This window comes from Aquila chrysaetos, chromosome 22 (genome assembly GCF_900496995.4).
Source record: "Aquila chrysaetos chrysaetos chromosome 22, bAquChr1.4, whole genome shotgun sequence".
Lineage (NCBI taxonomy): Eukaryota > Metazoa > Chordata > Aves > Accipitriformes > Accipitridae > Aquila > Aquila chrysaetos.
The window spans coordinates 16,875,895-16,900,881 of NC_044025.1; the positions used below are offsets into that span (position 1 = coordinate 16,875,895).

General features: G+C 47.7%; 1 protein-coding gene across 3 annotated transcripts in view; it reads left to right on the plus strand.

Moving 5' to 3' along the window:
- The window catches only part of COL23A1 (collagen type XXIII alpha 1 chain), a 203,122-nt gene that overhangs the window by 149,089 nt on the left and 29,046 nt on the right, over positions 1–24,987 (plus strand). For all 3 annotated transcript variants that reach the window (XM_041119310.1, XM_029997837.2, XM_041119311.1), the window contains exons 5-8: positions 1,260–1,286; positions 17,816–17,842; positions 19,758–19,784; positions 20,478–20,504. In XM_041119310.1, coding sequence (XP_040975244.1) covers positions 1,260–1,286; positions 17,816–17,842; positions 19,758–19,784; positions 20,478–20,504 — 108 coding nt within the window. The remainder of the gene's footprint in view (positions 1–1,259; positions 1,287–17,815; positions 17,843–19,757; positions 19,785–20,477; positions 20,505–24,987) is intronic.

The window sequence follows — 24,987 nt, forward strand, 5'->3', positions numbered from 1 at the left end:
TACCACAGACCGTAATTAAACATTTACAGTCCCAGATATTAACAAACACTTTATGTATTAGCATGCTGGCTGGGGAACTCACCAGCGAGCAAGGGCTGGGAGTTACAAGTGTTTCCTATTTATCTGCGTGTGCTCCAGTGCCATACATCTCCATAAAAATCTCACTGTACACTTTATCCCAAGACTGTAATTTGTTAAATAGGTGGTTGTTGAAGTCAATGTTGTTTCTGGATGAATCAGTAGGGCTGCAGGAGGCATTGAAAGCTGCAGGGGCACTTAGCAAGACGGGAGAACCACCGTACGTGGTATGAAGGGGGCTGCCAGAGCTATTTCGTGCCCTAAGAAATGTATGAATCCGACTGTATAGCCGCAGCATGCTGACATAACCTATGTTTATGGTAGCAGACGACATTGCTGTACCAGATACACGCTTTACTGCCTACTTGTGTACCAGCTAATACTTAACAGCTCCTTCCCGGGAATCTGCCTTACGTCTGGCTTGCAGCAGGCTCCTCTGCTCTTGCTCACGGCATGTTTAACGGCAGCTCGAGCTGTAAATGCCTTTGGGAACCCCCCTGAGGAGAGCAGAAAAGGTGAAATATCCTGAAATGGGTTGTGGTTTCTTCCGCTGATCTTGCAGGTGTTGCTAGCAGCTTAAGTAAGGTCTTTTCCCGTAGCATCAGCTTTTCTTTCTGCTTCGTTGCAAACTAAAGCAAAGCTTAGAGGTGAGCTGGGAGAGCCGCATCCTGCGAGGAAATTAATGGATCTAAGAGGGGGGGAAACCTTCATTGAACCAAGGGCTGGAATAGGAGTTTGAAGCTCAGCAATTGCTCCGGGCAGGCGGGCTGTCCCAGCCGCCGGCTCGGCATCGCCGCAGCCTCCCCGGCCTCTCCCCGGCACCCGGGTGCTCCCGTACCCCTCGGTACCCACGTCCCGGGGGGGTTTATGGCCGGGATCTGGTGGGTACCGTGCACATCCACGGCGGCAGGGACCGAGCGCAGGCAGCCGGGGTGGGTGTGAGTTGGCAAAAGCCTCGGTAAGTAGCTAAAGGGAAGCACGAGATCAAAATCTGCGGAAAATGTGCTGTAAGTGTGACCTTCCTGAAAGGAAAATTTGCCCTGAGAGGTTTCTCTGGAGAGAGTTTAGTCCCGGGGCTGGCTGGGGAGCTGATGGCCCCGTCTCCTGCCTGCTGCTATGTGTTGTGATGCTGCTACGGGTGCATTGACTGACTTGTTATCTCACTTGTTCCCCCACCACAGGGGCAGTCAGGACGTGATGGTTACCCGGTAACTCCGCTATTCCTTTTATTTTTATTCTCTTCTAATCTGCTCTCCGTGGTCCTCTCCATCTTTTCCATGACACTTGATTTTCTTTCCCTGTCTTGGTCTGTCTCTTTTTTTTTTTTTTTTATCTTGCTTCCCTCCCTTTTCATTAGTGATAGCTTTTGAGGGATTCAGCCGTAAAATGCAGGAGCCTGTGCAGTATTCTCCATTAATGTTTATAGGGGTGAAATACTTGAGCCCTTTCATGGTATTATTTGTGCTCTTGCCTAAGAGTTCACTGGACTGCAAAGTCAGTGAAGGCTTTGGGGTTTGTCCCACTCGCAGCTGGAGGTGGCCAAATTTGGGGACATTGGTGAAAGAGCTTCAGGTGTTGAAAGAGGTCCTCATTCACCAATCTCCAAAAAAATTTTCCCTGGGGGCAGAGGTGTCCTGCCCAGCCTGTCGGCAAGGAGAGATTTTGCAGAGGCTCGGAGGAGGAGGAGGAGGGGTAGTCTGGGAGTTGGTGCCCTTGCCGTGCCCGTGGGCACCACTGAAATGTCTGTGTTAGAGGGAGGCGTCTTCTCGGGGAGAAATAACGCTGGTGACCTGGGGCTGTTAAAGGCTCTGAGCCGCTTTCCGCAGGAGGAGGGAGACCTTGTTCTGGCCAGATCCCAAAGTGCAGCCTCCCGGCTGGTTCCCCTCGTCCCCGTTAATGCACTTGGATGGCCGCGGTGCTCCAGCTCCGAGGGGCTCGATGGCTCGTCGGGGAGCGACTCCCATGTTAGGCGCTCATTGTGATGGGTTGGTAAAAAGCGCTGTCTAGATCCTCCGTGTTCACAGCACGTTTCCAGCTCTGTTCGTGCTTTTTCAATGGGTGCAGCAAGTCCTGCACTGCCTGATGCTCTGGAAGGGTCTTCCTGGCTATTTGCCCTGCTGTTCCATTTATGAGGTAAAGAAAAGTACTTAGCCTTCTCCTTCCTGTGGTTGATGCCCTTTTTTTTTCTTTTCCTTCCTTCTTTTCCTTCCTTCTTTTCCTTCCTTCTTTTCCTTCCTTCTTTTCCTTCCTTCTTTTCCTTCCTTCTTTTCCTTCCTTCTTTTCCTTCCTTCTTTTCCTTCCTTCTTTTCCTTCCTTCTTTTCCTTCCTTCTTTTCCTTCCTTCCTTCTTTTCCTTCCTTCCTTCTTTTCCTTCCTTCCTTCTTTTCCTTCCTTCCTTCTTTTCCTTCCCCCCAAAGGGAGTGTGTGTTAGGAAAACTCAGTCCTTGTCTCTGCCACCTCATGCCCTGGCCCGGTTCCCCCTGAACACCCATAAACCACGGAAACATCTGTTGAGTTTTCTGTGTGTGATGGACTTGGGAGCTCAAGGGAAGGAGGATCGGAAGGGAAAGAGAGCGCTGTTTTCAGTTTTCATTCCCCCTGGACCCCTGTGAGCCTCCCTGGGGAAGACAGCAGCGTTTCTTTCCCCAGCAGCACCGGCCGCAGAAGGGGAGCGGTGCGAGATGGGGTTAATTTTGCAGAACGAATCTGCGCTGCTGTTGCATCCCTAACACGAAAGCACCCGGGGCTTCACCAATTTCAAAAAATTTAGTGTGAGGGAAGGGTGGGGAAGTCTGTGAGCAAACAGGGCTGCTGATTTGGGAGGGCAGGAGGGCCGGGGTGGGCGCAGAGCGGTGGTTTGTCTCCCTCAGGCGGTGCCTGCCTGGCCCTGGAGGTTATACAAATGTACAAGTGGTTTGTTGGAAATGAAGAGTTTAATTGATTACAAATTAAGATGGGAGAGTTTGCTCTAATTGGGCTGTTTAATGGCAGTTTTAGGGTGGCTTTCTGTTCTTGGGGGATGTGGGTAACCGCCTCTGGATTAGCAGTGCCCATGGCAGGTTTGCCCCCTTCTCTGTGTCAGTCGTATTCTGGCAAAGCTTGTGCGTATGGTTTGGTTGCAGAGCTCTGAAAACCAGAAACGCTGGGGGGAAATAGTGACTTTTCCCTAGGACGGAGCATCACCCCCAGCCTGTCCGGGTGGGCAGCCCCGGCACTGTACCCATCCCAGCTCCTGGTGAGGGATTTTGGTGCTGCTTCGGCTCTCCTGGATGGTGTCAGGGCCTGGCAGCGATCTCCAGCTCTGCTGCCGTATCTGCACCGGGGAAATGGTGTTACTGTTGCCGAGAGGTTTTCCCTCCTCTCTCCTTCCCTCCAGGACCTGCAGTCCAGGCGAGCTGTGTGGCTGGTCTTATTCCTGACTTTGTAAAACTGGCTGAGCCAAACCCAGCAAACACTGAGTTACTGCATCCACATGGCTGTGGCTATGCTAATTAGCTTTATCTAATAAGGAGGTGGCGATAATTGCATTTCCAAAGCAATACGTATACCTGAAGAAGGAGGAAACTAAACATAAAACAGCCTTGAGAGTCTTACTCAGCAGAAGCATATGGACAGGCTTTATTACATCCAGTTGTGTAGTCAAATCAATTTAATTATTCAGTTCCCTTCAGGGTGATCAAACAAATTCCGAGCTGTTTCAGGAGGTGAATGTGGTGCAAATGCAGAAGTAGCAAGTGGTGTCAGAGACAGGTGTGGTGACACGTGCATCCCTTGGCTAGCAGTGCTTTGAGTTTATTTGTGAGCTGCTGGTGTATAACCGACCTGCAAGCAATGGAAGCTTTAAAGGGATGAAGTGAACCAGAGCTCTGGAGACAGGGCCCAAAGAGAAAACAGCTTTTGTAAGATGCTTTCAATATTTTGATAGTTAACATCTTAAGGGGAGGGGTTTGTGCCCTGCAATAAAACTTTACAGCAGAAACAGTTTCTTCTTTATGAAGTTCTATAGGTTCATTATTATTATTTTTTAAACCCTGGAGAGGATTTAGTTTCTATTTTTAGACCTATGGCGTAGCCTACTAACATTACCATAACAGCGATGAAGAATGTCGGGTTTTGTTGCTTTTCTGGTCTTGTTTGACTTGGTTTTGACATCCCATTGAACGTGGATCGCAGCATATAACTCAGCCTGAATTTCAACGTAGGTTCCTATGGGCTAAGGGCTGCATGGGTCTGTCTTCTCTCCTCTTTCCCCAGTAACTTTTGAACCTGGCCCATTTCAGCCAAATTTGACAGCAGGACAAAGGCTGTGCAGATGATTAGTTTAACATGGACTTTTGATATCAGGGGCAGGTTAAGCAAAAAAGAGCCTTTTTGGTATCTGTGGTGAGGCACGAACTCGTGCTGCCATACACGTGCCTTTGTAGTATCAGCTGCTTCAGAGGTTGCCTGAAGATTGTCTTTTCTGAGACTTTCTGTTTCTTTTTTAATTGCAGTGCTGGGGAGGCTTTTAAAACTTTTTTTGAGCCCCTGGCCAATAATCTAATCCATTTCGGGGTTTTTCTAACAGGTGGGGAAAGCTGATGTCGGAAGGGTGAAACTTGGGCTGTCAGATTTGTAACTGCACTTAACAAATAACAAAATTGCGACATAAAAACCGCTCTGCAGGTAATCCAGTTACACACAGGGGAAATTGCATTCAGCCTGGGTCGGGCAGAGACGGCTCCCACGGGCTCACCCAGACCCCGGTGACTGATGAACGAGGCAGAAGCCCACGGCTCGCTGTGCTTCTCGCTTTAGCTGCTGAGAGAACCGGCTCTTGGGGGGAAGAAGGGTCTCGGAGCCAATTTAAGAGTCATTATATTGAATATCATTTGGGTTCTGCGGGGACTTGAATGTGGGTCGTGCGTGTGTGTGCTCTGTGGAGAGCTGAGGGCAGAGAAAGGCAGAAGATCTCTTTAGTGTCCAAAGCACTGGCAGTTTTTTCGGTTTTTTTCTTATCTTGGCTGTGTAATTTGCCCATGGTAATGGTGTCAGTGTGATAATCATAAGCTCCTGAGTTTCAAGGGGCAAATCTGCTTAGTCTGAGAGCCTGCCTTGCACCTCCTGAGCTTGCAAGAACGCAAATGAAGGCAGCGGGGAGGCTTTTACTCTTTTGGATGCCAAAACGCTAATCTTGGAAAGTCCTTTTTGGAGAAAATTACCTAAAAAAACTTCTGGGGGGGAAGCAGAGCGCTTTACCCCGAAGATGGAGGAGAACCAGCAGGTCGCTTTTCTCATCTGATGTCTGCGTGGTCCTTCTTGCTGGACACCACGATGTTCCTCTGGCTCTTTGTGCTGGTGGTGGTGGGCTGGAGTAACACATCGGTGTGTGGCGGATCGTGTCCTGGGGTGAACTGGCAGCATCGGTGACTGAAAACTACAGGATAAATGATTCCTTTCTACAGAAACCCCAGAATAATTGATAATTACAGATTGATTACAGGGCTCCATTGATTCATTAGAGACGCAGCGGTCTCTAAGGAAAAAACAGGGATAAAAAACCGCTGCAAAACAAGCCGTTCAGGAGAGAAAAACGTCAGTTTTCTAGACGAGGTCCTGAGCAACCTGCTCTACCTTTGGTTAGCCCTGCCTGGTGGTACGGCTGTGTCGGCAAGTCCCCTGCTGGGGGACCTGCCCAGTGGCTGTGGGTATGGTGGTGGAGCCGCGGTTGTCCTCTCTCCGGGCTTTGCGCGGGTCCGAGTGCGTGCTGAGGTCTGCCTGCTGCCGTGGAGGGTGTTCCTGCAGGAGGGCCGCCAGCCACCGCCGGTTTAACTGCTTCGTTTTGCTCTGGTGCTTCCCATCGCCAGCTCTTCTGAAGAGACGACAGCGGCCTTTAGATCAGATTGATGAGGAAAATTTGGGTGACACCTTTGCCAAAAGCCCACCCCGCCCATCCCCAAACCGAAGCGCAGCCCTGAAGTTTGAGCTCGGGTTTGCACAAGGGCGTGCCGGAGCAGAGCAAAAGCAGATGTGCGGCCGCCGCGGTGATGGAAATGTGTTTCTTGTTGGGCAGACCCAGGCGCTGGGACCGGGATCCCCTGGGACTTGTCCCGAGCCATGCTTTCTGAAGCAAGGAGCATCCGCGCTGCCGAGTGGCTCCCCTCGACTTGATGTGCTGTCAGTGCGTCAGCGTGTCGGGGGGCATTTGCCCTCGTAAAGCTGGGAGGGGAGCAGAGGGATTGGCTGTGCAGAGGGCTGATGCGGCGGGGCTTTCAGCTGCTTACGTTAGCAGGGCGGGCAGCTGCATCTGGGCAGGAGGAAAAAAGAGAAAATGAGGAGCAGATGGAAGAGCTGAACTGCAAGTAGGCTTTGCAGCTGACCTTTCAGTGCAGGCGGATCTTCCCGTTATGTAGCTGTTTAATGGAGTCAAAAAAACGTATGGAGGGGAGAAGCAATGGTTGGGTGATGCTTTTTGCCCCCATCCCTTCCCCTGCCCCATGCAGGGATGGTTTTATACTTGCCTTCAAACTACTCAGCTGTCCTCCTGCACGATGTTTCTCTTTTCCAATGAGATGCTGCCTTTGTGGTTCATCAGAACCCATTCCCTTCCCTCTTCCCGTCTACTGGAGAGGCCTTTTGAAGCCAAAGTCTCTGTTTCTCGAGAGTTTCATCTGTCTCTGCTACTTGTCCCTCCCTAAAATTAGTCTCTGCTACGTGACATCCCGAATGGAGGGTTGTCACTTCAAGTGGGAAGAAACCAAAAGAATGAAGTTGATTAATGAGGGGAATTACTTCATGTGCATGTCTTCATTAATAAAAAGCAGAGCAGGGAAGAGGCTTTGCAGAAAAAAAAGTATGATATGAAACAGAGTTGTCTCCTATGTTATACATTTTCCTTAGAATATTAGCATCTATTTTTAGTTGAGCAGTGTTATTAATTTTGTTTCTCTAGCATATAATGTTTGCCTTCTGAATTTTGTAAGTCACTCGTGTTGCCTGAAAGAGCCCAAGCATCGTCCTGCCTGTCTCTCTTAATGGTGGGAACTCTTTAGGAAGGCAGGGAGAAAAGGGCTTCAAGTTCTGTCTGCTTAGAAGTAATGCAGCTTGTTACTCAAAATAATTCAATAATGAGTAGTAGCATCCTTTTCTAATGACAGGTAACTACACCAATATAATTAAATAATGGACTTATGGCAAAGGAGAGACACAACACAGGCATTGCTCAACACTGGCACACCTTCCAGGGAATAATTGCTCAGTCAAAATTGAAATATTCTTGTACAGGCCATTCTCAGGTATTTAAAGTCCACTTCACGCTAAGATGCTGTTGGAGCTAAGCAGCTCAGCATCTTCAGAAACTTTATTTTGGGAGCCATGTACAGTGAGCTAATGTCTTCCTTTTGCTACAGTGTTGTAAATCCAGAGTTATCCACTGAAGTCAACTGTAATGCCTGTAGCCGGAAATCAGCTTGTAAGGATGATAAACTCTGTTTTTAATTAATTTTCAAGACATAAAGTGAAGCCAAATGTTTTTTCTGAGCTGATGTCTGGGAGAGGGGTTGGAGGAGCACATGCAGAAGGGAAGTTGGTTCCTTGACTTGCACGACCCCAGTGCAGTGGAGTAGCGTGACGGGGGCTTTGGTGGCAGCTCTAGACCTTGGCCGTAACCAATGGAGTTTGGGGTTTTCTCCCCTCAGCAATTAAGAATTTCAATTAGTGTAGATAACTTAGCAAGGGAAAGTCTGTGCAGGCTGTTTGTGTGTTGACCCATAAATGTATTATGAATACAGACAGGCTGACCTGGGGGAAATGAGGAACACGTGCCCAAGCCCGTTCCTGGTGGCAGTTCCTCCGTCCCGTTGCGGTCCCTCAGAGTTTACCAGAAAGCTCCAAGACTTGCACTTAGCCAGGCATTTTGGAAATGGCAACACCAGAAAACCAGATGTGATGTTAATAATAAACTGTTTTTTCAGGAGAACTGTAAAAGTAACTTGGAATTGGACTGCCTGGTGACTCGATGAGTTGCCTCTATCTATGCAATTATCTCCAAGTCCCGCTTGGGCACGCTCAGGGTGCAGCCGGGGAGGGTCACAGAAGGAGCCGTGCAGAGCTCGAGATTGCTCCGTGCCCAAACCAGAGCAACAGGCAGTGGTTTAACTCTTCAGGAGGGCTGCCAGAAATCCCATGTGAGATATGGGAGACCACGCTACGTGGCCAGATCTAATGGGCTGTAGGGAAGAGCGTGTGGATCTCAGACTTTTCCTGTTTTTTCACAGTGGGTGGATGCTTTCCAGACCCTGGGTGGTAGCTCATGCACGGACACGGAGCGTCTGTACATTGCGTGGGTGTTTTGGTTGGTTGTGCATGCACAGAATAAAAAAATTTCATATTTAATATCTGGCATCTCTAGACAGATATTTTCAAATACTGCATCATGTGATCGGTGTCCATCCCCAAAATGAAGGCTTCTGTTGGTAAGCTGGCTATTTAGTTTTCTTAGCAAGGTTCATCAAGGTCATAACTGTAATTTAGGGTTTGGTCCTGTGTTTGTTCTTCTGAGTATCTTTACTCATAAATATTCAGAATTCAAGGAGCATGAATTCTCCTGTGAATGAAGTCATTTGCACGCATACTTCTCCCAGTAAGAGCCCAAAAGACAGAAGTAACAAATATTCATTTTACAAGGCAAAGTTTGTAGTTCTAGTCTTTTTCATTTTATTTTAATATCAGTTTTGTGGCCAATTCACGTAATTATTTGCCTAGAGGGGAAAATCGCTTTATGCAAGGAAAGCAGATCCAGCGTATTTTCCTGCTACATCTGTTTACTGGCTCTCTGATGTGGAGACAACAATGACTTTGTAAAGACCAGCTCTTCGTGGCAGCAGTTTATTTTTCTTTTGATTTAGAGGTAATTCTTCCACAGGGGAAATAAGAAGTTGTCTTATATCTCACCCAGCAGAGGAATTGCAGATGCATTTGTTGATCTTCTGCGCTCCCCGTGTTTCTGGCCAGGGAGAGGAGAGGGCCTGGTGAAGGTGCCGACAGCAATAGCAAGGAGAACTTTTCTGCCCAAATTGCACAAACAGATTTCTGACATGGGGCATGCACGGCTTTTCAGGTGATGGCTTGGACCCAGCTGGCCGCCTTGTCCTGAGCTGGCTCGTGCAGGGGGAGGCTTAGGGATATGGATGGTGGAAAAGGTCCTTCACCACCCGATGCCTGGTTGAAGCAGGGATTTGGTTTCTGGCTTCTCATGCTGCTTTTCCTCTGGTTTCCTGCTTCAAGTGCGGGTGCAGCTGGTGGATCTATGTCTCTGTTTCCAGTGCATTCGGGCACAGCCATGTGGTACTGAGGCTTGGCTTGTAGGCAGAGGAAAACTGAGGAAAAACAAGAAGTTTGCTCATTAACCACAAAAGAGAGGTAAACCAAACAGCAGCTGTCAACTAGGGGTGGCGCTGGTGGGGGAAGAATATAAAACAGCAAGTGGTTGAAGTGTTTGCTTGAAATGTCAATATTCTTCCAAAACAATTGCTTACCAACTTCAAAATTGCATTCCCACCACAGAGGCTATCTCCTCTCTCATAGTTGGACATTAAAAAAAAAAAAAAAAAGAAAATCCAAAACCCAATTGAAAACCAAATGCTTGAAACAAGCAGTTGCACAGAACACGTGGAACTCATTTAAGCCTCAGAAATTTGGGGGAAGTCGGGGGAACTCTTTCTTCCATAAAACCACTTTGTTGTTTTGGAAGGAAACTGGTGCAATGTGATGCACAGATGAGTGAGCTGTTGCTTCTGAAATGATGCTAAGCAGCAGATAAGCTGGTGTGACATGCTGGGGTGCTCCTGGCAGAGAGCTGCTGGCCCAGGAGTCGAGGCAGTTGGCCGCGGTGGCTCCTGCCCTTCCCTTTGCATCAGGAGGAGCGAACGAAGCGGCTCTGTTGTGGCATTTCTTTGCACTTTATCCGAGTAACCTTGCTCGCAAACGCAAGCGGTGTCCCACGCAGCTCCAGCCCAGCGCTTGCTTTCCGCCCCTTTGGACCGGTCAGCGTTAGATTTGCTTCCAGGTGTTTTTCTCGAGCATCTTTGAGAAGACATCCAGTAAAACAAGGAGGGAGCTCCGCGAACGGATGGAAGGAGGCATATCTTGCGTTTAAGGAAAAGGAGAAAAGGTGCCTTAACTCCACAACGAAGCCCTGATGGAGGTGATTGGCATGTCTGGGAAGAGAGCTGGGAACCGAAATGCTCCGGTGAGCCCACGCTGGCGATGCAAAGGAGGGGCTGAACAGCAGGCAGGGCCTGGCGCTGCCCCAAAAACATTCTCAAGATAGGGTTTGGGTGGTGTTTGTTTTTTTTTTCCTGGGATTTTTTTTGTTTTGTTTTTGTTTCCCAAGGATTTCAGAAACCCTTGCAAGTGTTTGTGCCCTGTGGAAGGGAGCTGGGCTCTCGTTGCAGAGGCTGCGCGGCTGCCGGATGCCCGGCGTGGACCAGCCCAGCCTCCGAGGTGGCTGCTCTCTTGCAGAGCCCCACAGTCTGGTTTGCATTATGGGTGAAGTTTTTAGCAAATTACTGCTCCTTTCTGCTCTGTTTCCATCAAAGAATGGGCAGAGGCCGCCCAGCAGTCTGAGGACAGATTTTTTTTTTTTTTTTTTTTTTTTTTTTCTTGGACTAGAGCACAGATTTGTGGGGTTTTTTTTGGTTGGTTTGTTAACACACACTTGGCTCTTATCAGGCTGCTGCTCTGCATCGTTTGCCTGACATCTCTATTGGGGGATTTACTGCTGTCAGTTTGGACTGTGGGATGCTGTTTACCCCCAAAGAAATGTTTCAGAGGAGCCTTTGGGGCTTTGGTGATGCTGAGCCCCACCAGATGCTGCGGGCAATGCCTGGGCTGTGCTCAGGTGGCCTTTTGGGAAAGAAATTTAGCAGAGGGGTGAGAACTGCTACAGCCTGGGGGGATTTGCAGGCAAGGGGGGCTCAGGTCACCCCACTGCCTGGAGCAGCCCCATCGGGATCCCCCCCCAAGACTGGGGTTGGATGTTACGTGCAGGGTTGTGGTTTGCAAGGAGATGGATTTTGGGGAACCCCTAATTGCCTTCCCTGGTAAAACGAAATAGGGTTTTCTCGCTGAACCTGGCTCTGAGACCGTACAGGACGGCAGCAACAAATGGAATAGAGGAGGGAGAGAACCAAACCAGAAGATGGTTTCCCATTAAACTCTCAAAAACCTTCATGGCAGTGACTCTTCCCCCCAAAACTTGTACACCGAGCTGTCTCCAGGCATGGGGTAATACGCACATATAGGCAGAAGTGGCCGTGCCTGGGTTTCGGAATCCTCTTGCTTCTTGTGCTACACCACGAGCAGGGTTTGGTCTATCGAGGGAAGCCGAATGAAAACGCTGTGCAACACCTTCTGTTACACAGGTGTCTCCTGCTGGGCTTTAAATCCAGAGCTGTCCCGAAGGGGAGCTGCCACTGGTAATAGTAATTTCTCTTACCTGCTGCCCTCATGATAAATAGACTAATGAAGCCTGACATCTAAAGTAGCTTTTGATCCAGGAATACAACTTAATGGCTAAATAAATACCCACGTCTGGCTTATCTTCTACTTCTATGACATCTTGCCGCCGCCTTGGAGAAGACTATAAATCAGCTGATACTTGCGTGCGGAAAGCTGTGGACCCAGTGCCTGGCTGTCAGCCTGCGTTAGGATGCAGGTGCCATCAAGGCTGATTTGGGGGGTGGCAGCAGCCCCTGGACTACCTGCCACGATGGCCTGGGGGGGGACCTGCCCTGCAGGAGGTACCTGTGTTTGCAAAAAGGTATTACCTAAATTACCGAGGTTGGATGTATTTAAAGCTTAACTTATGCAAAACTGGGACCTCAGGGAATGCCGTGTGTAAATGGTTTCTGTGTTAAATCTGGCAACAGGGTGTTTATCAGGACTTGCTTTAGAGCTTTGCTCTTTTTAGTGATTTTGAAAAAAAGAAAAAAAGATCTTTTATCGATTTACCCAGACAATATGTTTAAAAGACCTGTATGCCTTGTGGGGCAGCCGAGCTAGTGAAGTTGCCCTCTTTTCAATTATTCTTTGCTTCTGTTTTTAAAGCAAATATACTGATGTGTGGCATGACAAGTGTAAATTAATTTCAAAGTTAAAACAATTAGTATTACAAACATTAAAAAAATAATCATGCCTCATCAATATCACTGTTTTGTGCTTGTAAGAGAACTGTAGAAGCTATATGATTTTTTTAAAAATGAAGAAAAAAACCCTATCACCTAGTAATGAAAAAGTAGGCTTTGGGGTTTTATGCAGATATGGACCAAAGGGGAATTTGTGTTGGACAGTACTGAAGTAGCTTTTTTTGAACAAAGAAACAAAGAAAACTGTTAGCAAAGGATTGTTAATAATCCTGTTCATGCTGAAAAAAAATTACTTATTTATTTTTAAGTGCAGGGCTGTTCCCCTGTGAAGCAACCCCATCCTATTCCAGTGAGACCATCCACACTGTATATAATTAAACATGAAGCTATCGTGATTTTGATGATCTTAATGCTTAAATACGACAGCTTCTGGTAGGAACGTTTCCAATGCTGTGTCGTGCCCCAGGCTGATGTGATTTCAGGGTCTCACACCGGGGACCCCAGAGGTCAGGGCAGATGCAGGAGGAACCTCCCACCAAGGATTTGTCTTCTGGGCTCAGAGCCATTGCAGTCGGTGTGCGGGCAGCATAATTCCTTGTATGTCTAAATTCATACGTGAAGTCTACCTCTTCACAGATATTTAAATGCTGTTATTTGGAAGGGCAAATGATTACTGTAGCAGAGGTGGTATTGGATGGAGTAGAAACCTGCTTTTTTTATAAGGGCTTCTGCACTGAGGACTTTTCGGGAGGGAGGAGAGAGTAGCAGTAATTGGGGATGAGGATGAGGTGACATCCCAGAGCATGTCTCTTGTACTCGATTCATTTGCAGTTAGCACCAGTGGTTCTCAGCTGCTATTTAGGGGACTCACTTTTCATTTCTCAGTCCCTCTTCTCTCCTTTTCCTTCAGCTGGGAAGTTCGGGGGAGCCGCAGCAACCTGGCTGCCATTCTCCACTTTCCTTGTGACGGGTCTGGCAGGGCGTGCGTGGCCACAGCTTTCGACAGAGCTTTCTTCTCATACAAAAATGTGCTGAGGAACCGCATCGCCAGCAGACACTGTCCCACTTGCGAAGATTTACAGCGTAGCCTATAGGAAAGGATGGTCCCTGCTCCCTGGCTGCACTGCAAACCATGCTGCCTAATGACCCAGGGCCCTTTGCAGGGATACTAAAATATTGTCGTGCTCTTTTGTTCTGACACTTTCCTCCTTCTCAAATGTAAGATTTTACCATTTTTTGAAACCACAGAGACAGAGATTGAAGGCAGCCCTTTGAATTTGTTAAAATTTGACTGCAGGGTTCCTTCTGACCCCTGTGCTAATTTTTAGCAGAGCAGGAAACATTAAAAATAACTATGAGAGAAGATTTCCCAACTCAGAAGGATTGTCCTCTTAATAATATCTGGCTTTGTTTTCACTAGATATTTTCCCCCCTTAAATTCCTGTAACGCTGCTAGAGCAAGTACATCCCTGCCAGCAGCAGTAGTGGCACCAGAGGAGGAAGGCAGAAGGCCAGTTAGCCAGGCTGGCACCTAGGCTTGCTCTGAGCAGGGGTAAGGAATGTATGGGGAAAATGCTTGTTACTTATTGGAAGAGCTTTTGCACATGAATCAGAGCTCGTAAACTCCATGTCTTCCCTTTTTGGTGAACTCAAAACTGTTCCCAAGCCTTCAGCTGATCTCGGCATGGGGTGAACCTCACTTTTGCAATGAGAGGTGATATTTTGGTGCTATATCTCAAGACTTCTGAGCTTCTACTGTGAAACAAAACAAAAAAATCGGAATTTGTTTTAAAACATATCTGAACGTAGCCCCTTCCCCTGAAATTCAAATGTTGCATGGACAAACCAAGGCATGCAGCAAGAGCGCATGACGTAGTAACGAGCTCTGCTCAAGCCCCAGCATCTAATCTGACATGTGTCTGCATTCTCAGCATCATTGTATCAAATATATATCATTAAATAATATATCATTAATGTATACCACAAAATATATATTATTAGATGAATAATGTCCTCACCCGGGTGATGGCAGTGGGGGACGCACCATGGTTTGGGTCATTACGCCCGCAGGAACACCACGTGCTTATGTTACTGTTTGTGAGGGGTGAAAGCAAGGCAAGAATCGCAATTATCACTCACCCCTGCTCCGTGTCACTAGCTCTCCCCGCTAACCCAGCTCCTCCCAGCCTGGCAACCTGAGGGCTCCAGCCAGATGTTGCGGATATATTTTCTTTATCAAACTGACTGCAAAATTTCCTCTTTTCTCTTCAAACATGAAAGATGCCTCGCAGAGCTGCGTTGGCCTGGCACCGAACGCAGCTGATCCTTACTGCTGTGTGGTCAGAAAATGAGATCTGAGTTGATTATCAGCTAGGAGTGAGCTCTGACGTCCACCGAATGATGTTGGCTGGGACAACATCAGCGTTGTCTTCCTTGAAGCACCCAGGATCGATGGGTTTTGTGCTACTTGGCCGGTGCAGCGACGGTTTTGGCCAGAGCCATGTTTCGGGGGAAGTTGGTCAAGTTTTCTCTCTACCTTGTCTTAAAGCATCAGGTTTGTCCTAGGCAGAAAATTCATCCTGTCTCGATGTAGTGAGCATGTAATTATGTAAAGTGCGATCACTGTGTGTGTGATTTGGAGCAAAAGGCTTGTAACTGAGAGTGGGCAAAGGCATGAGCGAAATTTTTCCCTGGGCAATAAGCACAGCATGAAGCTACTGTGATGCTCTCTCTTAATTAGGCCCTGTAACGGGGTGCCCAGAAAACTCACCTTTTTCTTATGCTTTGTGCTGGTCGTTTAAGTGGAAGTGATTTTTGTCCCCCCAAAATGAAAACTTCTATAGAGGTGGTTTTTGACTGGAGGAGTAAGTGGTTACTTCTTGTTTTCCTGTTTCTTAGTTATCAAATAAACTAAAGATTGCTTCATCTTTAATTAAATGACATGGAGCAGAATTCAAATAAGACAATAACGATCTCAACACATGGGTGCTCCTCAAAGTTGCAGGCAATCAAGTAAGCAAGCCCGGATTTCAGATGCTCTCTCCTACTTCACACGTGCAGTCCTCTGGCTGCTCTCGGAAACCTGGCCTTTGCTCACGCAGACGTTTGGCTGGGCAGGTAAAGTGGAGTCAATTAAATCTCCAGACTAACAAAACATTTAAAAGTCTGAGTTAGTCTTGTCCATTCAGTGGCACAGCTGGCTGAGAGCCCCTTTGAAAGCCCGACAGATATTGTTTCTCTCAAGCATTAAATGCTTTCCCTCAAACAAACATCCTTTGAATAGGCTATTGTTTTTCCTTCTGGATGTCCCTTTGTGGATTGATACAAGAATAGCTAAAAGCTGCTGAATTGGTATTGTAAATTAAAAAAAAAAAAAAAAAAAAAAAAAAAAAAAATTCTGGGACTTCTACTCCTTTGAGAAGTTGAATGTGCTGCAAGTTCTCTGCTCGGGTCCTGCATATTGTCCTCTAGAGGTCAGCGAGTTGCATCAAGAGCTTCAGGTGAATCGCCTCAATCAATCATAGTTTCAGGAAAGAAGCTCCATGCACCCCATGCCTTTCCCAGGTGTTATAACGCAAGGAATTGAGGTGAGACAAAGTATGGAGGGGGTGTTAGGGGAAGGAAGTAGTAGTTTGGTTGTGACCTGTAAGCCTTTGCATTAATGGACGCAACTGCATTCGTTTATATTTTTCATTACTGCTATGTAGCAGTTGTGTACTGGTAGTTCCTTATGAGAAACAATACACATCATGTGAACAATATAACCTATGTTTGGTCACTTCAGAAATCTTGTGTGTAAAGAAAACCTCATTTATTTTTGGTTGAACATCTCTTGTACAGCTCCCTTAGTCCTTATAACGCAGGTACCGATGCCCTGCCCAAGATTCAGCCGCCTGGATTTACCTCTTTTTCCTAACAGAGCTGTGTTGTTTCATATTCTAAGCCCCATCCCCATAGCCACTCCAGACTGATTTATTCCTTATCGATGGCCAGAGCTGTGAGCTGGAAGGATGCTATTTTCAATGCGGCCCTTAGGCTTCTCTTACACACCTTTCTCTTTTTTGCTCAATTTCACCATCCTAGATTTAAGCTGCACTAAAAAAGGTTCACCCTAATCGGTTCCCTAAGAAATACAGAAAACTCTGATGCTTTATCATTGTGCTATAGCGTAGTCCAAACTACATTTGCTTCGGTGCGTCCTCCTGGTTTACAGGGCTGCAATGCAAGAAGATGTTTCAGCCCCGCATGTCTGTAGAAGGAGCCAGGAGGATGCGCGTGTGGCCGTGTTGGGCAGACGTAGGAGGGAGCGGGTGCTGATCCCAAGGTACCGTTTTGCAAGTAGCCCTTGAATTTGCAGCAGTGAGTGACAAGAGCAAGGCCAGGTTGGGTTTGCGATCACAGGAGCAGCCAGCCAGGCTGCAGCGCCGGGGCAGGCTTTGCCGCCGTTCGGCACAGCCCACGGCTCGCTCCGGAGCAGATCCTTGCCCAGCAAAGCATGTGAGCGCGTGTTGGAAATCTGGGAATGAACCAGGTCTCCGAGGGCTTTGCTGACTCGCGACCATCGTGCCGTGTCTCTTCAGGAATGGTTTGTAGGTCTGAGCCTTCTTTGGGTTTAAATGAGGATAGGTTTTAATTTCTGGGGCGGCAGGTCGTGGATCGGTGGAAATGCTGTTCTGGGATTTACTGAAACTGTTGGGTTTTGAACTGCTTCTCTTCATCCCCAAGTGCCTGCGTGCCAGCTCCAGCTGACAGAGGGGGCAGCTTTGGCTTTGTCCGTGGGCCTTGGAGCATCTGTGCCTCCTCTCCCCACGCGCATCCTTCCTCAAAAGCAAGGTTTCCTATGGCCCAATATGTTCAGTGGCTTCCTGTTATTTAAGGGCTGCATGCCAGAAACAATGGGGAAATAACCATTTATCACGTCAATTTACCATGCAGTCCTGCGGCACCCCTAGAAAGGGGAGGCCTGGGGAAGAACTGGGGTGACCAAGCGTTTGGTCCTGCAAATACAAGCGTGTTTCCAGCTTTGTACCGCTGCAGATGAGTAAATCACTCGGGTATCAGCCCGCAGGGCAGATGCACCCTTCCTTCCTCCGCAGCAAAGACGCTCCTTCCCATCAGTGAGATTTACCATTATGGGCTGAGGGTGATGGCTGATTCCCACATCTTGGGTAAAATGGTAGAGTTTCAGCAAGTCCTTTTGCCAAAACAAATGGTTCAGATCTGAGGCTGATGTCAATGACTCCCAGGATCTGTTCAGTTTAACCAAATCAGGCGTGTTTTACTGCTGCTTTCTTAGTCTTTAAAAACCTCAGGGAGTCCCAAGCGCTGTGCCAGAGCAGTGTCACCTTATCCCTGTCACTAATCCTGTCGCTTCTTTTCACGCTCCTTCATACTCTGCAAATTGTTTGACGCCTCTTACTGTACTTCTGTGAAACCTTCCTGCTGGATTGCATGGATGAAGGATTAGGTATATAAGTAACATAGCCAAAGATTGTACTGTATGTAAGCAGAGCCTGTTTCAGAGCATGACTGATATTGCTATGTTCGTAAATTGATTATTTTATTATTCTTATTTCTTTTTTTAATAATACTGTCTTTTCCTTCCCTTTTCAGGGGCCTCTTGGTTTGGATGGCAAACCAGTAAGTAGCACCGCGTACCAAATGTAACATGTCTTTATTCACACTGCTCTGCAATAGATGGGCAGAATCTCAACTATTACTCATTTATTACTACATATGTAACTGTTCAGGAGACAAAATTGTATTTAGAAAAAAACATTCTGTGGTCTGTAACACATGCAAGTTTAAATTCTGAGCCAGGGCTGGCCAGCACAGCTAGAAGTGAGCTTTCTCTACCTGTCAGCTCATCTCGGCTGCTGCTCCCCTTCCTGTGCCAGCTCAGCTAGCGGAGACGTTGCAGATGGGCGGCAGGCCAAATTTGGGAAATAAACTTCAGTAGCACCTTGGAAGAAGCAAAGTCAGTAATCTTGGTTGTGTGCTCCTGGTACTACAAATGGGTATCATAAAAATAATTGTTCCCAAACTGGGTTCATTTGCCTCCAAAGGAGCTCAGGTGGGAAGTGCTTGAGAGTGTCCAGTGTCTATGCAATACTTTGTGGAACAGCCTGGACTTCATTTTATGAGCCGTTTTCTTGACTTCATTTTTGCTCAGAAGCCTTTTGGATAGTCAGGTGCTCCAGCCTTTTCTTACTTATTTTACAGAAACACAGACTTTTTTATTTTTATGCTAGCTGAACGCTAGCCAGCTCTGATTCCTTCGACTGGATGGTTGCTGCAGGAGGTCGCAGCTCAGTATTTTGTGGCCAAATCCCACTCTATTCCACCACGTTCACTAGAGGGCACCATTTGAAATCTTTCCAAGCTCTGGTCTTAAACCAACTGTGATTTTCAAAGTGTGCAGAAGTCTTTCAGTCTTTGCAATTGAAAAGTTACTCCAGACGCTTATTTTTAGCCAGTTGGGGAGCGTTTTGTTATAGCTGTACGTTGCTGCAGTTGGTTTTTATCCTACCCCTGAAGATGACAAATGTGAATGAAAAGAAAACTAGAAATAAAGCATTAGAAAAGAAAAAAGGCAGGCCAGCTCACACCGCTGTGCTCAGGGCTTGGCTTTGAATTAGCAAAACCCCGTGATGGAAGAGCAGCGCAAACCCCAGCAGCACGCTCCTGCGCCCGCTGCCCTTGGCAGGCGTGTGGATGCGAATGGCTGCAAGTCGTGCCGGTGCACCGGGCAGGAGCGAGACCTCCGAGTGAGAGGCAGGGAAAATCTGGACGAAAAAGCAAACTTATCAAATGGCCAAACTCCAACCAGACTGTTCGTGATCTCTTCCGTGACAGCAAGGGGCCAGCAGCGTTGCTTAGAGCCAAATTAACAGCAGGAGGGATGCTGCGCGGGGATGCAGATGCTGCTGCTGTCAGCTACTGCATCCCACCGGGTCCCGCTTCGGCAAACACTGTGAATCGGGCTGAACCCTGAGATTCGGCATTTTTCTGTGCTGGATGGAGGATGCAGAGCAGGCACATCAAAGCGTGGCTCTGCAGCTTCTCTTTGGGGCTGCAGCGTGTCTCTGCCTGCCTGTCTTACGGAGAGCCGCTTAGAGGGGAAGATGACTTATGTCTTCAGCAAATAGGCCAAAGAAAGCAGCCCATCCTCCTTGTTTATTTCAAACAGATGTATAATTGTTGTAATGATATGCTGAGCATGTGTTTTTCTAGAAGTGATTTAATACTTCAAGAAATCTCTTGCATCTATTTCGAGTCACGTGTTTGCGAGCGGCTGTCACTGTCCCTGCCGGGCCCCGGTCCTTCTCCCGTCCTCTGTCCTGGCAAGAGCAGGCAGGACCTCACTGGGGCTTTTTAGTAGCCTGCAGCTCATGTGAAGCAGTGTATAAGTTGAAATAATAGCATGTATAACTTAAAATAATAGCAAACATGGCTCAGGTTTGTGAATTGATGAATGTAGTCTCCTTGGTTTTGATGTTGTGTGCATTGACGATTCTGCTGTTTCTTAACTCGGATCCTTCTTGCGTATTTCCAGGGACCTCCAGGACCAAAAGGGGAAAAGGTAAAGACTGCATTAACACATGGCTTTTGGGGAAGCAGCTGTATATTCTCCTTCTGCTGTAATTCTTTCAGTTCAGATTATTCCAATACGCCAGCATGACATTAACACCGAGTTTTGTTGAGACATGGAGCCGTGACAGCAGCTTGTCAGGTTGCCCTTGGAAAAGCCCCAGGAAGGGGAGGGCAGAAAGAATTTGCAAAAATGTAGGAGGAGTAAGCGTGGCCTTAAAGCTCATCCATGCTATAGGGTTCCTGGTAACCCACTGAGGGTTAGAAGAGTGGGATACAACTCTCTTCTTGTTCTCCTCCAAGAGCAAGGCTGTGGGCTCCATCGCTCTGTGTTTGCATGACATCCTCCCACAAAATTAGAGCAGCCAAAGAAGGTCATTACTGTACTGAAAGTGATGTTAATCCTCGCATGTGTAGGACATAAGTAGTTGCTGGGGAGCCTTAGAGTTGGAAACAATCCGCTATTTCTGATTTATTACCTGTTTCATCGCCTGCCAGGGCAGAATCATTCCCTATTGTGTTGTCTGGAGCCCTTCTCCTCCCTGGTTTTGAATACGTTAAGCAATAGGACTCTTCCCACTTCCCTTGTGTGCTGTTCCCGCGTCCAGCTGACCCTGCGCTCGGTCCTTCGTGGTTGAAATTTGAACTCTAATAGCTGACCCTTGCTGTTTTGCCTGATGCGCAGGGTGAAGCAGGGGACATCGGCCCGAGGGTAAGTAGTGACACGGCACGTTGATTTGTTCTAAAATCTGGTTGGGTTTGGTCACTGCACAAAACAAGGCTCCATGCAGCTTTGTCGCTGCAAACCGAGGTACGGTAACGGTTCTTGAAACGTTTAGTTTTGCCATTGGAGCTCTTTGTGGCGGTGGTTTTCCTAACTTTGACCGTGGGAAAACAAGAGTTAAAGATCTTCAGGTACCTCATGAAGGGTTTTGCTTTTACTGGGCTTTCCTATCCCTGATGCCCTCTTCCAGTGTCAGAGGCAGACTCCATGATTCCCTTGAAGCCGTGCTCCTCTTTTGTTGGTATTAGAGCAACAGTGTGTGGTGGTAAGACCTGGTGTCCCAAGGAAAGGCCCGGCACGGTGTTGGGCAGGGTGGAAAGTTCCTCCTTTCTTGCTGAGCTACCTGCCTGGGAGTGTGGTGGCATGCAGGCGATATCTAGGCTGCCTTTGAAAATAAAGGGTTTAAAGTAACTGGGAAAACTGTTTTGGCCATAACATAGAGAAATCAGTGGAGTTTTTTGGAAATGGCTCTCATGGGGCTGCGTGAAGTTGAGATTTACTGCAGTGCATCAGGATAGGTCCCCACGTGGCGCAAAGGGCATGCGGCTGTCCCACGGTCCCCGCAGCGGTGCTGGTGATGGCGGCAGCAGCAGCACGAGGTCTCTCACGTTGGGGATGAGACGGGAGGGCTCGCCACGAGGTGTGTGGTATTTCCGAGGTGGGCTCCGTCGCAGTAAGGGAGGTGCGGTTGGCCGTGGGTTACGGATGGAAACCCGCCGCGGGGGTGCGCTGGGATGCTGGCGTATGGGCCTCACGCAGAGGCCGGATTCGGAACTGGCGCCCGGGAGTCTGCTGGTAGGTTTAGATGCGGTTGCTGGAAACGTAGCCAGGCCCTCGGAGGCTAACATCGGGCGGAGATGCCTCGGAGTCATTTTTCTTTTTTCCCCTAGAGGCTGTTAAGTCACTTTTTGAAGTCGGTGTCATTTTCTGAAGCGGCTCCCAACCGTCTTGGGTGCCTTTAGAAAAGTCACCCTCGGGCTCTGAGAGCCCCTAAAACTTCTCCGATAGATTTATGCCCTGCGTGGCTAAGGAGGAGCTCGGCATAAGGTCTCAACCTTGTCTAAGTGCCCACCCACGCACTCAGAAAAGGCTTTAAGAGGTGATTCAGCGGCACATGGGCATGAGTTTTCAGTCCTCAGCCGGGGCTGCGGATGACTTTGGGGCTGGTGACTCGGGCGATGCCGGAGGAGCTGCTCAGGCTCCGAAGCCCCTGTGGTCTGTGCTGCCAAATAACGCAGGAACCCACCTCCTGCTGCGGCTCCTGTTTGCGCTGCGGGAGATGCTCGGGGGACGGGCTCCGCCTGGACTCGCAGGGGCAGGTGCCAGCTCCCAAGGTAACGTTTGTCCTATGTTTTATCAGTAGATTAAAAACATGTGCTTTTTTTTTCTCCTGATGTGCATTTGTCTAGATTTCGCTTTACTTTTAGATTTATTTATGTCTTTTTGCACAAGAGTAAGAAAAAGGCTCGGAAACAATTTGGGAGGAAAGGGAGAGAAACAAGCCTGGCAGAGCCATGCACAAGTAGGTCTAACAACTGGTGCCTGGCTTTGAAAATAGCTTTCTTTATGTCTCCAGACACTCGGGGTTGTGGATTGGGTACGAAACTTTTTAGTACCATCTGGCCTAGATTATTTTTTATTTCTTAATTTAATCTATCTTCTTCCTCAAATTTCAGCGGTGGCTTTGTTTAGCTGATTTTGAAAGATGTGTCGCAGCAAGTCATCGCATCAACGGGAGGATAAATAACTTGGAATATATCCAGCGCTGCCTCCCTTGTAAATGTGCATGTCTATGGGCGGTGGAGTGGGGATCGTGTGTGTCAGTGAACACAAAAATATTATCATTGGGAATGATAGATTAAAAGAGAGTAACGCTTGGGGAGGCTTTGGAGGGACTGTCTGCAGTGGAAGTGAGACGAAGGCAATTAGGGATTAGCTACTGAATATGTTTGTGTGTGCGCTGCTTCTCTTTCTGTCTCTAATAAACACCTGCCACCAGCGTGGACAAAGAAGAGGTTATTGCACGTGTGAGCGTAATGCAGATGTTGGAGGGTGATTTTGGGGAGGTGAGGAAGGAGTTCACGTTGGGTTGAGTTAGGTGCTGAACGCCAGTGCTTGCAAATGGCATCAGGGAGGCTGTTGTGCAGCCTCACCTAATCAAGATGGGGAATAAACCTACTCAAATATACTGACAAAATGCATGTAAGTGTATTTACAGGCAGAAAATGAGAACATGCTCTGGGGAGGAAAGAGAAAGTCGAAGCGGGATGCTGCCAAGGCTGGGACTGGTGTGCCTGATATTTGTGGTTGTACTTCCCTCTTAAAATCAAATATATTGCTACCGCTGTGAAAAGGACTGTTCTCATAAGCCAGACTCGCTCCCTGAGCCGGCACTGGGCTGACCACTCTGGACTGGGTGATCTTGTTCTTACTGACTGTTCCGGTGTTTAGACAAATGATGGGATTGATGAATCTTTGCACATCTGCCGAGGGAGGTGGCACCAGTAATGTTTGTACCTGTATGTTGAGTTGCTGTGGGACTAAACACTGGCATGGCTGGACTGGCTTTATAGCGACAGGCTGGAGTTTAGGCTGCAGACAGAAAAGTGGCTTCTCTCTTACTTTCTGCAGAAATGTAAGTGCTTGCCAAGCTCACATTGCAGATAAAAGCTCAGCACACAAAGCGTCCTGCAGAGCTCACAACGACAGTCAACAGAGACACCTATGGATACTTCTATTTTATTTTATTTTATTTGCTTGTTTTGGAACATTATGTTGAAATGGCTAAATCTTGTAGTCTAAAGCTGGAAATTACTGGTGTTCAAGGTTTCTGTGCTCTAAGACTCCATTGCTACACAGAGTCAGACCCAAGAGCCACTTAGCCCAGTGTCCCGTGACCAGGTGGGCCCATCTGTAACAGGGATTGTTGAAAATTAAATGTGTGATGGCTGGATTTGGTGGGGTATGGCGTGTTTGGCCTCAGAGCAAATGCAAATTGTCATTTCACGTTAAAACAGATAGGGCTGGACTTGGAAGGTGTTTACTTGGATGGTGCTCAGCAACCTGAGCGGTAAGAAAAAGGTTTCAGTTCCCATCTGGCTCCTTGGGCTTTTTTGAAAATCCCGCTTAATGCTCTTGTGTATCTTCACGCATATAAGAAGCCATAAAACTAGGTCCCTTGGGTCTACCACAAAACCCTTTGCTCTCAGTAGAGCCTGTTTGGTGGTTTCTGTAGTATCTGGAGGGCCTGGCCAAGTGCAAGGGCTCTGTGTCCCCATTAATTTCAATGTGGCATCATCTTGGGTTTTTAAAATCTCAGGATTTCAGTGTTGTTCCTCCCCAAAATGGCTGTATTTAAGTGAGGGCCGAGCTAAAGCCTCTCTCTACAGCTTGAAAAAAATCCTTGGGAGGGGTTTGTTTTCCAGGGCTGATTAGTTTTTTCTATCTGGCTTTGGTTTTCCCCTCCCATTCCAAGATGACTGCGTTAAAATATCCGTGCTCGATTACCTGTGGATGCCTGCTGCTAAGCCTGTCCTGGGAGGCTGGGCAGGACGGTGGGCTTGCCTATGCAATATTTACCCCAAAATTGAGTTTTGGGGTTATCTGTTATTTGCATGAAAGGTTTAAAAGCTCCCTGGGCAATTTGGACAAGAGGTTTGTTCCTTAGAACTCTTCCAAAATCCTTATGGAGGATGTACTGTGTGTTCCTGCTGGGCTTCTCGTGGCTTCGTTCCATCCCTTTGGTCCTCCTACGGATGCGTGCAGGGATGGACGGGGGAAAGGGAGACGCAAGCAGTGTGCTGAGAAAGGAAATGTCTTACTGGTTCTCCCTAGATAGATAAGTGGAAAGGCTAAAAGACAATAGCAATGACTACTGACACGGTCTGAATACATTGTTTTTGCATCATATAAATCTGAGAGATTTATCTGTGTTTTGCAGGCTGGGGAATACATCAGTATTCATTTTAGCCTCTGAAAAAAAAATACAAAATTTGGTCTCAGGAGAAATGCTGGGATATATCCCCTGTGGGGTTTACTGGAATAATGCTCTTTATTCTGCAGAAAGCCCTGCAGTAGGGGAATCCTCTGTACCCCAGCTGCTTTGAATGTCCTATTGTGCAGTAAACTAATGAAAAGATACTTGTTTCCCTCTGTTTACAGCTTACCAAGCTCCAGTGTATCCAGAATGTTAAAACAATCACTATTGGCTACCTAGATTATTTAATAAAATTATAGAATGGTTTGGGTTGGAAGGGACCTTAAAGATCATCCAGTTCCAGCCCCCCTGCCATGGGCAGGGACACCTTCCACTAGACCAGGTTGCTCAAAGCCCCGTCCAACCTGGCCTTGAACACTGCCAGGGACGGGGCATCCACAGCCTCTCTGGGCAACCTGTCCCAGTGCCTCACCA